This window comes from Ursus americanus, chromosome 17 (assembly GCF_024610735.1).
Source record: "Ursus americanus isolate L20-20 chromosome 17, mUrsAme1.1.p, whole genome shotgun sequence".
Classification (NCBI taxonomy): domain Eukaryota; kingdom Metazoa; phylum Chordata; class Mammalia; order Carnivora; family Ursidae; genus Ursus; species Ursus americanus.
The window spans coordinates 43,039,093-43,055,729 of record NC_142143.1 but is presented as its reverse complement, the minus strand read 5'-3'; the positions used below and the strand labels follow the sequence as shown (position 1 = coordinate 43,055,729).

Below are 16,637 nucleotides of genomic sequence, written 5' to 3'. Positions count from 1 at the left end.
TCCGCAGTGACGTAAACCATGCCTCGTAGAGGGAGCAGGCATGAGATAGATAGAAAGTGCGTTGGTTGAACTACAGATGGTGGCAACTGGGAAATGGAAAGTCCTACACTCAAAAATGTTAAATAAATTTAGGATCAACTTTTTCTTATTAAGTATTAATATGTGTTTCAAGCTCATGGAAATAAGTATGTGTCCTTTTTTGTATTAGGCAGCCTGTCCCTTGCAGAGAGACTAGGGAACTGGACAGCTTGTGGAGACAGTCACCACTCTTTCAGCAAAGCAATTCCTCTTCACGTCAGCATATATCAGTCGGGTTTCTGTTGTTTTTTTCTTTTCTATAAAACAGAATTTGTTTTTTTCAACACTTCAACGGGAAAGCCTGATGGGGAAGTCTCTCCTAAATGTGTCACTGCAGGGGTCGTTTCTTTAAAATTGCTTGAGGTTGATTTACTAAATTAGAGGAAGGTCTTTGACCCTGGAAATCCATAAGAAGTGATTGTGGTTATGAAAATAATTTTTAATGTTTGATGAGTTAAGAAATGTGTTACAGTTAAAGCTCTTTGGGTTATTTTAAAATGAGATTCTTCATCTTTTCCCATGGCTTTCTCCTTGTCTTCATATTAATGTAATTCTAACAAATAGAAATTATTAATTGAATTGAGAAATAAGTGTGTTTACTGGAAATTGCTTAGCCTCCGAATTGTAATTATAATTTTATATTCTTTGTAGGATTATTTAACCATTCATAAGTATGGCAACGCAGCCAGAAATGATCTCTGGAATACGCTATCAGAGGTAAAGTATAGGAAGCTCGAATACCAAAACCTCTTCTTGAATATTTACATTGAGTTTACAAACCATTCATAACTTTTATTGACACTGACGGTTGTTTTTATTGTTTGTGTTTTCTCATATTGCTTTATCATTTTATTTTTGATATATTATAAAAGTAATGGGGTTTAAAATTACTTAAAACTACAAACGGTAGTAAGAAGTACCTTGCCTACTTTCAAACAAGACAATTCTTCTGAAATACAACATTCATATGCTGTCACATGTTCATGTTTGAGAGAAATATTGATGTTAAAGTAGTTTTTTCTCTAGGTGAATAACAAATATTTAAATTTGGTACTAGACATACTGGGGATACTTAACGATGCTACAAGTACTTGTTTTAACAAGCAGCTATGCTTTATCTTCCATTAAGTAAAAACCTTACTGCTAATAAAGCTTTCATTTCTCTATATGTACGTGAGGCTTCACTTAAGGCAAGGAGATTAATTTTACTAACATGTTATATTAGCGTCACTGATTTTGCCTGTTTTCATCCTTAAGTAAATCATAAAGGTAAAAATAAAAATGGCTTAACGTTAATTATGTTTATAATTCATGTTCATAAAGCTAATTTATACAATTTGGGTTATAAAGGCTCTAAAACGGAACGGAAAATTTGTAAATATACAAGAAGTAATGGATCAGTGGACACTCCAGATGGGCTACCCTGTTATCACCATCTTGGGAAATTCTACAGCAGAAAATAGAATAATAATTACCCAACAACATTTTATTTATGACATCAGTGCTAAAACTAAAGCACTTGAACTTCAAAATAACAGGTACAACACTCTTTCACATGAAAAAAGCAATTGCTTTAATTCTTAAGTTTCACTCTGCATTTTTAACATTTTAAAAAGGATTGCTAGCACAATTATAAAATGTAAGTGAAATATGGTTTTCATTTCTTTATTTACATATGGTGTTTTCATTTTGATTCCTCTTTTACTCCCATTTTCAGATGTTTTAACCATCAAAGTGACAGCACACCCAAGTTATTTTGTTTAAGCAGAGTTTAAATTTTCTGGTGATTTAGAAAAATATGGGATTTTTTACTTTTCCCTGTGAATGTTTGTTGAATTAAAATCAAGAAAGTTAAGATGCAGTGAAGTCAATTAAATGGAATTGAGCAAACTGAGATTTATAAAATAGATGAGAATGGAAACTAACAATCCAGAAAGACTAATTAAAATAAACAAAAACCACAACTAGACTAGTGTCTCAGCCAAAAGAACTCAAAGTGGATCCATTTTTAAATGGTCTAAGTATCAATGATACTTAGCATCAAAATATGTTCTCCTCCCTCAGTTTTCACGTGTAAAACCACTGAACAGACAACGTACATAGAATATTTGTTGTTAAACTTTCTTTTGAAGCTCCTTTAATTACTGAAAACAGCATGTAGTGTTTCTTTTCTACTTCATGTTTTCTTACTGTATGGTGTCTTATTAAAGGCTGAGCCAGAGAAAGATAATGCAGTTTAAGTCAGTTCATTTCATTTTTTAAAAGGTGCCCTAAGAAAAGGTTGGAGGGGGAGAGGACAGAAGGGATGGAATTTAAAATTAATAACTAAAATGAGGTGTTTGGATTAGGTCGGTCATGTTGTCTCCCATTACACTGGCATATTAGGACTCTGACTTTATCGTCCACCAATAGCTAGGAGGTGTGAAGCATGAAATGTTTTTTGGTTTTTGTTTCTGTTTTAATCTCTAAGAGGGATGGAAATCATTCCCAAGTAGGCTAGCTCCTACATGGGCTACAGGTAGAAGTGACTGAGGAATTCCTGAATGCTTTCCGTTACTAAATTTGGAATGTCGTTTAGGAAAGCATTGTCTTAAATCTCCTCGTCAATATATACACTGGCCTTCAACAAACTGCCCTTGCAAGCCAACGGTTTCCAGCTATGGAATACAGTATTACCCTGCCGCGTTGTCAGGGTCTGACTCTGATTCCTTACCCACCTGGTCTCCCCACAGCTGCCAAATGCTGCTTCTTATCCTGCACCCTCTGGCCCCAGGCTAAACCTGCTTAGGCATCAACCCCAGCCTTGCAGGAAGTACATAAAAACTACTTGACTGTGGCAAAGTTAGATTTAGGCCATGCCTTTGAGAATGATCAGTTTGACACAAACATCACTGATGCAGAAAAACATAAAGGACCTGCAAATGACAGAACAAATTTTGAACAAAAATATGCTGTCAGCCTATAACATGCATCAGAGGTATCAGCTATGAGTCTGACTCTTTAAAAGCAGAATTTCTCCCAGGCTGTATATGTAACATGAATGGAGCTTTGCTTTTGCTAGAGTTTTAAAATCATATGGATAATGTTGAACCCTGAGAACCTGGCGTATAAAATATTAAGAGTAAGAAAATGCATGGAGTCCCTTTAATCTCAAAAATTATTTTCTATCTATTTTGAAATAATAGAGCTTGCAGTTAAAAATTCAGTATTCAATTGTATATAATTGATCAATTTCATTCCCTCTAACACTGTGGTCAGAACTTCAGTACCAATTCTATCAGTCCTTTGTACGTAGCCTTCCTAGATCTTTATTATACAATGCAAGCTGTTGATGCAGTAAAACAGTGCCCACCGATACCAGAAATCCCATGAATTGGGGGTATTTTCTGAGCCATTAATTCTTTGTCCCGAATTTTGTAAAGGATACTAGAACATCACTACAACATGCCCAGAACATTTTTAATGTATGTAGTAATTTAATGTATGTAGTAATGGACTAACTGTATGATAGCATAGATAGACTGTTACATAACTAATCGTTGCAGAGAGCTAGGTAATATGTAAAAGTAAATAAGATATTTGCTAGAATTGACGTATTCTGGAAGTTCTGAATTTGTGTAGCTTTTTTTCTTTCTGAAGTTCATACATTGCAGTGTTAAGTAGTGTCTCCTCATATACTTAACGGAGTTTCTCAGAGTCCTGTGCTGCAGACAATTGTATCTATCTCCACAGTCATATTTTCCTTTTGTTATTGATCAGATGACAGCAACTTCCTTAGAGTTCGTGGTGTCTACGTCAATGCTTCACTGATACTGGTACCATTTTTAAAAAAGATTTTTCACTCAAGCTAAAATAAGTACCTATTCTTGTCTACCTTAACATGATTATTAGGATAAACATTGCTTTATTATAAAACCATGAACTATGGAAAGAGAGAGAACCCCAGGGAATATTAAAGAAAAAATACCTTAGAGGTCTATTGAAATGCACTTTCTGTTTGTTTGGGGGGTTTTTTTCTGCTTAAAATGAGATGACTAAAATTAAACTTGGGTAGCTGGGACACAATCTAATTTCACAAATACTTTTTTCTAATCTTTTTTTGAAACATAACCCACTGCAGCCTGAGATTTTCTTTATAGCACACCATGCTTCACTCGACAGCGTTCAGTGTCTTCCACCCTTTTATGCTGTAACCATAAAGCAACGTGCTTTCTTTGATCTTTGAAATGAAATTTGGGGAAAGATCAAATATGTGTTGTTTGGAAAGTTATGAAAAATAACATACAGGATTAATAGTATAGCAATTCAGAAATGAGTACAAATTTTAGATATGCTTGGTAATTTGTAATTTTTATTTTGTTTTTGTGACCATGTATACATTTTTAGTGTGTGCATACACAATCATGCAGACATGTATACACACACAGACACAGAGAGAGCAGAAACATTCTTAGGAAAAATACAGAAGACTATTTCAAAAGTTTTACAAAATGCCCAAGTGTTTGTATCCCAGTACCTTGTCAGTTAACTCTTTTGTGTCTGAACAGCTGTGTGATTAAGTGTCCGCCACATAGGAAGTGTCCTGTAGGGATGTGGCATTGACTGTAAGCAACATGCAGGTATCGACATGAATCTCTTTTTCTTGTACTGTAGAGATTTTTGCTAAAACTCAAATATTGAAGCATACCATAGAAATGTTATCATCATTTCTAATTCCACTATTTAGAAGAATACAGTTTAAATCAATGCAAAAGTATATTTATTTATATTAGGGGCAAATAATATTTCAGATTTTATGATCATGCTTTAAAAAGACACATTTATCTTTGAGGATTTTTAAACATCATCAATTTTGTATATTTCTTGCCCTTTAAGGGATACTTACTTGACTTCACAATTTAGTTGACCCAACTCAATGTGGAAGATTTGTACCAGAAAGTCAAGTTCATAAAGTTAATCTCTCTCTTGCCCATAGACTGATTTGGTTCCTTTCATTTTACTTTGGTCTAATCCCGTTTGAGCCAATTCAACAGCAATTTCTGGAATGCCTTCCATTTCTAGGGTTTTTCAAGATCTTAAGTTTATAAATATGAGCTCATAGTTTAACGTGAGAGTCAGATGCACAATCGTTATTGTCTCTTAACTAATTTTTTCAATTAATCAAAAAAGTCATTATTTTTAGAGATCAGCTGTTAAATATATATCAATTCTCTTTGTCTTCCTCACAGTAATACCATTATAATTATTTGCCATATTCTTAGTATTATGTTAAGAGCTTGGAAGTGTTTGATAAAGAGCTTACGTGGGTTATGTTCCCTTACTTCTACTTTAAAAACAATACGTTTGGCTACTATAGGTTATTGATTTCCTGACCAACCGTGTGGATTCCACTGCAATATAGCTAAGTGTCTCCATGTAGTAGGCACTCAAAAATATTTTGCTGATGAAATACAGCATATATTTTTAAAATTTAGAATTTTAAATGTATTATTTTAACTTTACATATTGTAAATGGCAATTGGTGTGAAATTATTAATTTCTTTCCCTCTTCCATTTAGATTTGTTACTATTACTGACTTCTCTCTACTGTGAATGAGGAACATGAAATGATAAAATAATCAAATTCCATTTAACAGATTTAGAGGGGAGGCCCTCTCTTCCCCTCCCCCCCAAAACATATTCATTACATTTGTAATTATATAATCCTGGGTATGTTTCCTGAAAAATCCTCAATTCTCTGTTTACTTTCCCAATTACAGAGCTCACACAGTGTCTCTTTCATAAAATCAAAAATATTTTTCACATACTAGATATTGTTGGCTACCCTTGTTGTTAATGGTGCAATGATAGGCCAACATAATCTGGCTGTACTGCAGGGAAAGAAACAAGATGTAGTCGTTGAACTTATTGTAAGACCATCCAGTTTATCTATGGGTCGCCATTGGAGATTAAATTGATACTACTTCATGTACAAGTGTAGGCTTCCGTTTTTATCCTATAAAGAGTCAAATTCTAGAAAATGCTTCTCTTAATAGCTGAGACTCATGACTGATCCTGAATGTTGGTTGATGATTTCACACATCAGTTTGGAAATTTCATTTCGGAAAACAGAGCATTAAGTGTGTCCCACCCTGTTCTTTGTATTGCTCTGGATTTTAGTGGCATCTGATTAGTTTCACCTTTCATTCCTGCTTTGCTGAGTAACTTCAGGTGTGCTGTATTAACCTTTCTGCAAAATGTGAGACTACTACTTTTTAGGATAGTTATGTGAATAAATAAGGATAATGTTGAAATGTAAATGCGTGAAGCCACTGAAATGTGTATTAATTTGACATAGAAACAAGTAGAAAGGAGTCATTTTGAGACTTTAATCAATATATGGTGTAGCTCTGATTTATTGATTTTAGCTACTTTTTATGCTGTAATGTAAAATGCAAATCGTTTGTTTTTTTACAAGATAAATTGTTTTGTTGAAAGTCCCCTTTTTGTATTAAAATTAAAACTCTTACAGGCTAGGTCTGCTTTAGTGGCATTGAAGAAGTGAATTCATCTTCTTGACTTATTCCTTACTTTTGTGACTGGGGAATTTTTTAATTTCCCCTAAAGAGAATAATAGAAATCATGGGGAAGGTGCGTAGCAAATGTTGTTTGTTTATTTGTTATAACCGTTTTTAGTCTTAAAGCTTCTATTTTATTTTGCAGTTACCTGTGGCAGATTCCATTAACTATTGTGGTAGGAAATAGAAGCCATGTGTCTTCAGAAGCAATTATTTGGGTGTCTAACAAATCAGGTAAAATATATATGCTCCCCGCAGGAACTATTTGGTTTCAGATAATTGTTTAGCAACTTAACCTCTGGTTTCAGCTGTTGTAAAAATGTGAATAAAGACAAATTAGAAAGAGAATATAGAAAAATGGTAATCAACTCTACAAAAGTCAGTAAAATATAGTATAGTTTGTACATAGTATAATTTTAGTCTGCCTATATAATTCTTAAGTTTATTTGTGTCATTGATGGTAAAGAGAAAATTTAAAACAAAGCATTTGTAGTACTAATTTTAGCTGTATTAAACTGTATCATTTTATAATCCCAAATGTAATTAAATTATAATCATAACTCCCAGTAGAACAGTATGCCAAATAATGAAACACAGGCCACATTTTCAATTCCATTTTCCTGCTCTCTTCTTTTTGCCAGACTGGCTCTTTAAATAATGGACAAGGCAATAGTCTCCATAAAATTAGATAATTATAGGGACAGAAGGGAGGGGCCTTGATAGGTCATCAAAGCATCACCTAAACTAGAGTCAACTCTCAAGGAGCAGAGAAAGATGAGATTCTATTCTGTTCCTAAATATCTTCAAATAAGATAGTGACCTATTTCAATTCACTGTCAGAAAGCTATTTCTTGAATCCAATCTAATTCCTTCATGCTAGATGTGAAACAGGTCTCTTTAATTTCTATTTTCTATTGAACTGGAGAAAAAGCCAATTATCATCTTTTACGTAACATTTTATTTAGATTTAGGTGATCAAGCATGTCCACATTTTGTTTTTTTGTACTCTTTTCTTGCATTCTACTAATTGATGTGATCTTGTTATTTTGTAATCACTGTAAGCCAGCCAACAATCTCTTTCTGCAATAAGTGAGGGATAAATAAATAAATAACAAAATAAACATTGTGTCTGCCCCTCAGTCTTGCTATTATAACGGAGATATAAGTGCTCGGAATACATACAAGAAAAAGTTCTTACAGCAAAATCTAATCTGCTTACCAGAAATATAAATGCTTATATTTTCAGTTGAATTTTTATTCAGATTTTCATGTTGTTGTGTTTTTTAACACATAATCACATATTATGAAAATATGTGCTTTTATTTATATGCATTGTATATAAAAGATTCATAAGTAATGTAGTGATGAATTCAAATGCTTATTTTAAAATTTATTGGTGTTTCTCCTTTTAAAATTGCTTATCATAATCTATTCTTTTCATTTCTTAGAGCTAGCATTTATACCATGATTCTTAATTCACGTACTGTATTATTTGTTGGGGTTTTTTTTACTGCTTTTTTACTTTCATGTAGTTGTTTTGTTTATCTACATAATTTGTTATGAAATGATGAGTGAAAACAGTGAGTCATTAACCTAATGATCTAACTATTAGATCCTCCATGGGATTGCTAGGAACATGGAATAGAACAGTTTTCAGAAACCAAGTATAACCTATCTCATTGGGGGGTACAATGGAAAAGGGACAATTACAAGAGTGCAAAGATACTGATTAAAAGTCAGGATCAAGCCAAAACGTCACTTTTAGAGAGTGGATCCAGGGCAAGTCTGATTCTTCTTGGATACTTTCCCCGCGTCCATTTCCTCTAACTCCCTAGTTAATTGTGTGCTGTTATTCACAGTATCCTCTTGTTTCACACAAGAGTATGCAGAACAGAGTCACAGCTTTTCTTGACCAATAACCGCAGGTGTATTTAAGAGGTTGTTTCCATTTGTAGTCTCTCATTATTAATCAGAAATAATAACAACATGATATTTCAAAGCATACGTTTGCCTAAAATGTCACCTATATTAATACACATGTCATGCTCACTACATAGTGTGTGCAGTGCGTAACTCTGGGAGGTGATATTTACATTGACTCTGATACTGACTCGTGCCACCTACAGTGCGTCAGTTCCCATTAAATTACAGCAGAGTCTTCTGGTTGATGAAACATTGTCCCGATGGAAGTTTTGACGCTTTTGTGGGAATGCCCATACCAAGTAAATGTTTCTTGAAAACTTTATAAATATGTAAATCTGGAAGTAGCTTCCAAGAGGCACCTAGAAGAAAGACAACAATTCTGTTTTCCCTGTTCAGTCTCATTCTGTCTTTAGTTTTGTCTTAAAGTCCTTCATTCTGATGACAAATAAAAAACTAACACAAGGCACAGACTAGGGGAAAAAAAAGATTTTTAACTCTTGTCTCCTTTTATGTGTTATTACCTCTCTCTTTCTCTTTTTTCAAAATACAGTTCACTAGGGACACCTGGGTGGCTCAGTCAGTTAAGCATCCAGCTCTTGGTTTCAGCTCAGGTCATGATCTCAGGGTCTTGAGATCAAGCCCCGAATTGGGCTCCCTACTCAGCAGGGAGTTTGGTAGAGATTCTCTCCCTCTGCCCCTACCCCCCTCTCCAAAAATCAGTCAATCAATCAATCAATCCAAATAAAAAATATAGTTAATTAGTATCAGTAATAATGTTTTTCCGTAAAAACATTAAGAAAATATTCTGGTCAGTTCTTATCAACATTTTATTTTAAAAGTCTACCTTTTAGTTATAATAATAAGATCAGTGTTTTTATAATTTTTCATTGTCAGTCACATAGATTCGATCTCACCAGGTATTAAGACACAGTCATGGTAAATAATATAAAGTATCAATTTGATTTGAATCATCATATACTCTTGACACTTCAGTTTGTTAAACCCTTTAGATGAATATCGAATTAATTCCAAGTTGAGGTGTAGTTCATTTTAGCCTAAAATAGCTTTTAAATCAACTTTTAAATTACTGAAAGCAGGTAAAAGGATTTATCTCTTTTGTTTTTACTATTGAAATATGGAGAATGCAGATGTCTATAAATATAGCAGCTTGTATGGTGACAATGAATGTGTAATGGAAGGGAATAAATTTAATGCCAAATGTTCGGAAAGAAAAGATTCAAAATAAAAGGGAAATTGGTGCTGGAATCACAAATAAACATTAAAAATAGTGTAATGATACAGTGCTTGCCTTAAGCATTGGTTTATATAAGACTTGCAAGCCTTTAGAATGAGTTATTTTTATCCCTGTTTTACAAATGAGGAAGTTAGGACTTGAGAAATAACTTGCCCAAATTGTCTTAGGAGCTTGATTTTCTTTTCTAAATGTATTCCCTCTAAACCACACACACACACACACACACACACACACACACACACACGTAAGATTTTAAAATTTGGTAGGTTGCTTTGCTGACGTGCCAATTACTCAGCACATTGCCATCATATTCATACACATGGTTCTTTATAGGTTCTATAGAGGATTTTCTAATTCGATTCTCACACAAGTCCATCAAGAAAACCAATAGGTGTTATACCTGGGTTTGTTGTTACGTTGCTATCCATGTTACTTTGTTTGACTTTTTGTTTGTTTTAAATTCTGATTTTTCTGCAGCCAGCCAATCCTGAGGAGACAGGCTTATTCTTCCTCTTTTTATTCTGAAAGTGTAGAATATAAAACCAAAATATAATAAAATTCCAACTACTCTGTGCCTTGATATAATCTAAATTTTGTGCCATTTTGGATATATTCTACATACAATTTTAAGTTGTTATTACTAACATTCAAAGTATAACTTCCATACTTTTTATTTTGGTACTCATCACATACCATACCTCATTAGGCCATTGGAAAAGATCTCTTTAAAATTCATTGCTTGCCATTAGTTAATTTGAAGAACATTTTAAAGATATAATTAACTAGAATGAAAAAGACATTTAAAAATCTATTATAAAATCTTTCAGGGAATCATTTCTCCAAAGATTTCATTTACAACAAAGGCATAAAAATATTCATGAACAGTAATAACCTTCAGGTTTTAGTTATCAATTTAATAATAGCATACTTAAAAACAATAGATGCCTGCCTTTTTTATTCTTATCAGATGAAATAGAAGGTATAGGGATTGTTTTCCTTTTTTAATTTGTCTCTTTTCTACCTGTAAGTTGATGAATTCAATAAGTTTATTTCTTTAATTTTTTTTGTAGTTTCAAGTTTTTATTTTAATTCTGGTTAGTTAACATACAGTGTAATATTAGTTTTAGGAGTAGAATTTAGTGATTCATCACTTACATATAACACCCAGTGCTCCTCAAGGGCCCTTCTTACTGCCCACCACCGTTTAGAGCCAAATGTGTCCCATGAGGTTAGATTGTGGCAGCTCTCTAAATGTGAACAAGAAATAACTTTAAAAAATAGATTTAATATAATAGGATTCGATGACTATTTCAGAATTGTAAAAACCTAAATCATGTATTCATATATTAAACTTGATTCTTGAATATTATAATTTCTTCAAAAAATAACCACTTCTTAGATGAAAATGATCAAATTTACTCTTTTTTTTAAAGATTTTATTTATTTATTCGACAGAGATAGAGACAGCCAGCGAGAAAGGGAACACAAGCAGGGGGAGTGGGAGAGGAAGAAGCAGGCTCATAGTGGAGGAGCCTGATGTGGGGCTCGATCCCATAATGCCGGGATCACGCCCTGAGCCGAAGGCAGACACTTAACCTCTGTGCCACCCAGGCGCCCCGATCAAATTTACTCTTAACCCCAGTGAATTTAGTGTATGTGCTGCCAAAGTGAGCACCTAACCCAAATGGATTTAATCAGAATTTAAAAACATGTTGTTGTAAAAAACCTCGTATTCTTGAAGACATAGTTAGGATTACACAAGAGAAACAGTATACTCAATATTTTAATCTTAATTTTTTTCACTGAATTTGGACAAGATTAATTGAAATCTCTCTTCATATGGTTTAGTTTTTTAAAATGTCATATCTTTGTTAATTATTTTTTATTTTTATATCCGTAAAATGGGATGACATTCCAAAACTTCAAAGGAGTTGTGTAGATAAGCACATTAAAGTTTTGAAAAATATCCAAAAACAAAGTATCAGAAAGTTGGGAAACTATTAATATTTTAAAGCAATATCTGATAGATTTATTTTTTCAAGTACCGTAGATGAAGCCTGGTAAAATTTCACACTGAGAAAACAGTTCCTTCTTCTATTGAGTCATAGAATTGGAAGGGACCTTAAATGCTATTAGTTGGCCCTTAGGTTTTATGAGTGGCCTAAATGCAAACATTTAAGCCTAGAACTGGAACAAAGATCTAATTATCCTGCTCCTGTTCTAATTCTTATTTCCAATGCTGTGTCCCTCATTTTCAAATCAATGTAAGAATGTGAGAAATGTATACCATGTTACAGTAAAAGTGCTATACCATCTTGTATCGATAGAGTATAAATTTAGTAAAAAGGATGCCCAAGTCAGGAGACCTGAGATGGGCCATGTCCAGCTTCCTTGGACGATTCAATTAGCCTGTCTGAGCCTCGTTTCTTTATCTGTTCCAACAGATACTATTATTAAAAGTGGCAAAAAGCTGATGTGCTATTTGAAACATTAAAGATTAGATTTTTATGTTCAGCATACATTTTTGGTTCTCCTATACATTTATAAAAATAGGCAACATGTAACAGGCATTAAATTAAGGAGCCCGCCCCATTTCAGAGCCCACCCTGTTTCGGCAATTGATAGTCATTAATGTTCACCCAAAAATTTTTGTGGTCACACCTTCTTCCTGTGTGGCTTCTACTTGAGAGAGAATATAGGTTCGGTGTTTCAAAAAGAAAAAGAAAAAGAAAAATGTTTTGTAGCCTGCTGTGTAAAAAACCTTGATAATAAGGTGAGAACAGGAGATTGTGCGTCTCACTCAAAACTGACACATATGGTTTCTGTGATGCATTATCTGGTTTTGAGTCATTGTGGAAATTAGGTAGACTGGTGTGTGGAGTGTGTGTATGTGTGTGTGTGTGTAAAATATAAATTTTAAGTAAACTTAATATATTTCATAACTTCTATGAACCATGAGTCCTGAGGACATCCACAAAATGATTAGAACTGTAAGCTCTGGTTCTGTGAAGTCAACAGAGGCTGACATTAAGGTGAATGGAGTTTTCTGTTTGTACCATATTCGAAGGAGTTAAATATGTAAGTTATAAGATTGCTGTTACTGGCTTCCTTTAACTGAATTAGCTGGGAAATATAATCAAGTTACCATTTTCCAAAGTGATTCCAATAAACAGAATTTATTATCTTTCTAATTATATGTAGAAATATTAGAGTCTTAAACGAGTTTCCTTTTTCCAACATTATTGATGATGCTGAAAGTCTGTTATTTATTAGTACTTCCAAAAAAAGCACAAGAAAAAAGGCAAGAAACAATAGTGACTTTAACATAAATGAGCCCTGTTGTTTTAATCACTTTCTTACTGAATAAAATAAGTAGAATATGCACCTAAAACATTTTCTTCTATTCTAGCCCTCTTATGTAAATACAGTCTAATCTAGAAGCCACATGAATACAGGAGATTTCTTGGTGACATTTATCTTGAGAAGAACAATGTGTATAGGTAATGGGGTTTTATCAAGAACCAAAAATGTTAATTATAAGAAAATAAGTAATTGAGATAATAATGAGTAATCAACTAAAGGTTTTCTAGTGAATTCTGGAAATAGTGGTGAATTGATTAAAGAGTAGATTTCAATTAGGTATTTATGATGGTGTTCTCTTTTAATTATTGGTACTGAAATATCTGTTATTTAGAAAATATACTTCATCTCATTTTAATTCATAAATTTAAAATCTATTTTACCCCCCAAAACGCTGTTTTCAGAGCACCACAAAATAACTTTGGACAAAGGAAGCTGGTTGCTGGGGAACATCAATCAAACTGGCTATTTTAGAGTCAACTATGATTTAAGGAATTGGAGATTATTAATTGATCAATTAATCAGGAACCATGAGGTAAACTGGATTTACTCATTAAAGATCTGTTCCCATATGTGAATGCCTGCCATTTTAATCCTGATTCCTTTTTTTTCTTTTTCTTTTTTTTTTTCCCCTCGTTGATCTCGTAGGTTCTCTCTGTCAGTAACAGAGCGGGTTTGATTGATGATGCTTTCAGCCTGGCCAGGTATGTTTTCCAGCAGATCTTCACAAGAAAACTGATGTCCATAAGCCTTCCTCTATTAAGCTAAATACCATGTGTTTTGAATAAGAAACTTTTTAAGAACAATTTCTATCTCACTTTTTTTTTTTTTGTATTTGGATATGAATTATAATCAGTGTCCCAAACTCTTGATCAATAGTAGCCATAGGGTATTTCTGAGTCAGGAGAAGCTTGATCAATTTTCACTGCAAGTTCAATTTAACACGGGAGATTAATAATCCTTCCCAATTTCATTAATGAACTCTACAAAATGACCATTGTGCCATATTTAATTTTTGATGGAAAATACCTTCAAGCAACAGCAATTTTTTTCTTAACATATACTCGTATATCTTTTTTTAATGTTTTTTGAATGTGATTCATTATGAGAAGCTTGTGCTGTGAGACAGAAATAAATATTCCACGGAGTAAAGTGTTCTGGACAAAATGTGTATCAATCTTATAGCAGAAGCCTTTAGTTATACTTGTTATAGTAATATTTACATTACTTTCATCACTAGACTTATAATGTTAAAATGAGTTATTCCTTTGAAAAGTCACTAAACAGTTATTTCTCTAAAATAATGTTGATTGTAAACCCAAGCTATTTACTCAATGTGAGATTAAACAGTAAAATAAACTCAGTCCTTTTAGTATTTTGAATCGCTTCACATCCAAGTACAATTTTAATTTTAATAATCCAATGTTATCGGGTGAAAATTTAGAAATAATAGTGCTGGAGGAAGGCCCACCAAGATAGCAATGCATGGAGGTAATGATTAAGATGTAGCTTGGACTACACAGTGAGATATGAAGACACAGAGTAAAGTATTCAGTATGACATGAAGATTACTTTGACATAAAAGTTTAAAAAGGGCAGAAAGCAAGTAAGACAGTGTATTTAATGTAACATTGCATTGAAAGAGAAGCAGGAAAGAGAGAGAATTATGTTGCGAGCACCACAAGGAAAGGTTTGAGAACTAGAAGAGACCTCATACCACCAGCTACTTAAACACTCATAAGGGTCCAGACACTTCTAACCGTTGTACATGTAGCGATTTGTTTAATTCTCACAACCACCTTATGAGATACATAGATATCTATTATTATTATTATTATTATTATTATTACCATTATTATTATTCCCATTTTATAGGCAAGGGAACTGAGGCTCAGAGAGGTCAAGTATCATGCCTAAAGTCACACAGCTAGCAATTGACAGGACCAGAGCTTTGTCCAGGTAGTCTGGCTACAGAGCCCAACGCTGTTAACTCTTTCATTATAATAAATACTATTACTGCTGATATATTTTTATATATATTCACATGAACTACCATTTCAAATCCTATCAGTCCTTCTATATTGCCTGTTTCTTTAATTATAATAATTTAATTATTTTAATTAATTCAATTACTATTACTGCTGATATATATACACATATATATATATTTATGTCACTTATTATGGATTTGAAATGATGGTGAGAAAGCATATAAGTAATAAGTGTCCTAAAGTTGGAGGGCAGATGAAAACTGAAAGAAAGGGATCTTTGGCTCATCTGATTAAATTATTTTTTAATGGAATATTTAATTTAATTCTGGTGGATGAATTATTCTTTTTCAAAAATTAAATTCCTTGTTGACTAAGACAGAACATTGCTTTCAATTCCAGTTTTGGAAGCCTTAAATATTTTAAGTAAATAATTTCATTATCATTTATACAAATTCACCAGGAAAATATGCAAATCTCATTGAATATATATTAAAATTTGTTTTACTGATAGTGCGATAATTGTCCTATTCGTATGCAAGTGAATAAATACAAAATCAGATTTATACAGGCAAATGCCCGGCACTTGGAATTGGAGGTTATCATAGGTCACTGTTTCCTAGTAAATGTTTCATATTTTTGCTACCAGTCTGTATCAACCTTCTTTCAGTTTCCAAAGCATAGCATGCTCTTCTTGGCTTCTTTAAAGATAGGAAGTAGAAGAAAAGCAAATACTTATTACAACATATGTTCCAGGTACTATACTGAGGCTTTTATGAATGGTCTTGTGCAATTTTCTCAGTAAACCCTTGGAATGGCTGTGGTTACTCTAGCCATGTTATAGCTGAGACATGGAGGTTAAGAGGAGTTAAGTCATTTAGCTAAAGGTTGCACAGCTTTTAAGTGAGGGGCGGAGGTGAGATTCAACAGCAAACACTGGCACAGCAGAGCCCATGACCTCAAGTCAGAATGACTTTACCCTTTACGTGAAATTCCTTCCCACTCCCATTCCCTCTTATCTGTTGGGAATATTACTATTAACTTAAAAAAAAAAATTTCACTTGCACTCCCGTGACTGAAATCTGTCTTCTCCAGTGAGAATAAGGTAACATCCTGTGAATCTGTATTGAAGCAGTTGTCACCCCTTAGTTCAATTCCTTTCTGATCCCCTGATGATTTTTAGGTAACTGAAGATAGGGCTTTATCTCATCCTTGTATTACTACTGCCTCGCTTAATCTTTAGCACAAGACTGTGTCAGTATTTATTTGTTGCATGAATTGGTAATTAATTATTAATTATTCAAGTTATAAACTTTCATGCCTACTATTTTTTGTGCAATTAAGTAAACATATTCTTGGGTACTCTTTTTATAGTTGTTTTTTAAATACATAAAAACCACATGAATGCATTCTAATTATACAAGATTAAAACAAAGGAGGGGCGCCTGGGTGGCACAGCGGTTAAGCGTCTGCCTT

The 16,637-nt window shown here is 33.3% G+C and overlaps 1 protein-coding gene across 1 annotated transcript in view; it reads left to right on the top strand.

The window, feature by feature from the left end:
• The window catches only part of TRHDE (thyrotropin releasing hormone degrading enzyme), a 365,955-nt gene that overhangs the window by 277,373 nt on the left and 71,945 nt on the right, over positions 1–16,637 (top strand). Inside the window, exons 8-12 of the mRNA XM_087868922.1 lie at positions 730–795; positions 1,429–1,616; positions 6,781–6,869; positions 13,578–13,708; positions 13,822–13,877. Of these exons, the coding sequence (XP_087725048.1) occupies positions 730–795; positions 1,429–1,616; positions 6,781–6,869; positions 13,578–13,708; positions 13,822–13,877 (530 nt within the window). The remainder of the gene's footprint in view (positions 1–729; positions 796–1,428; positions 1,617–6,780; positions 6,870–13,577; positions 13,709–13,821; positions 13,878–16,637) is intronic.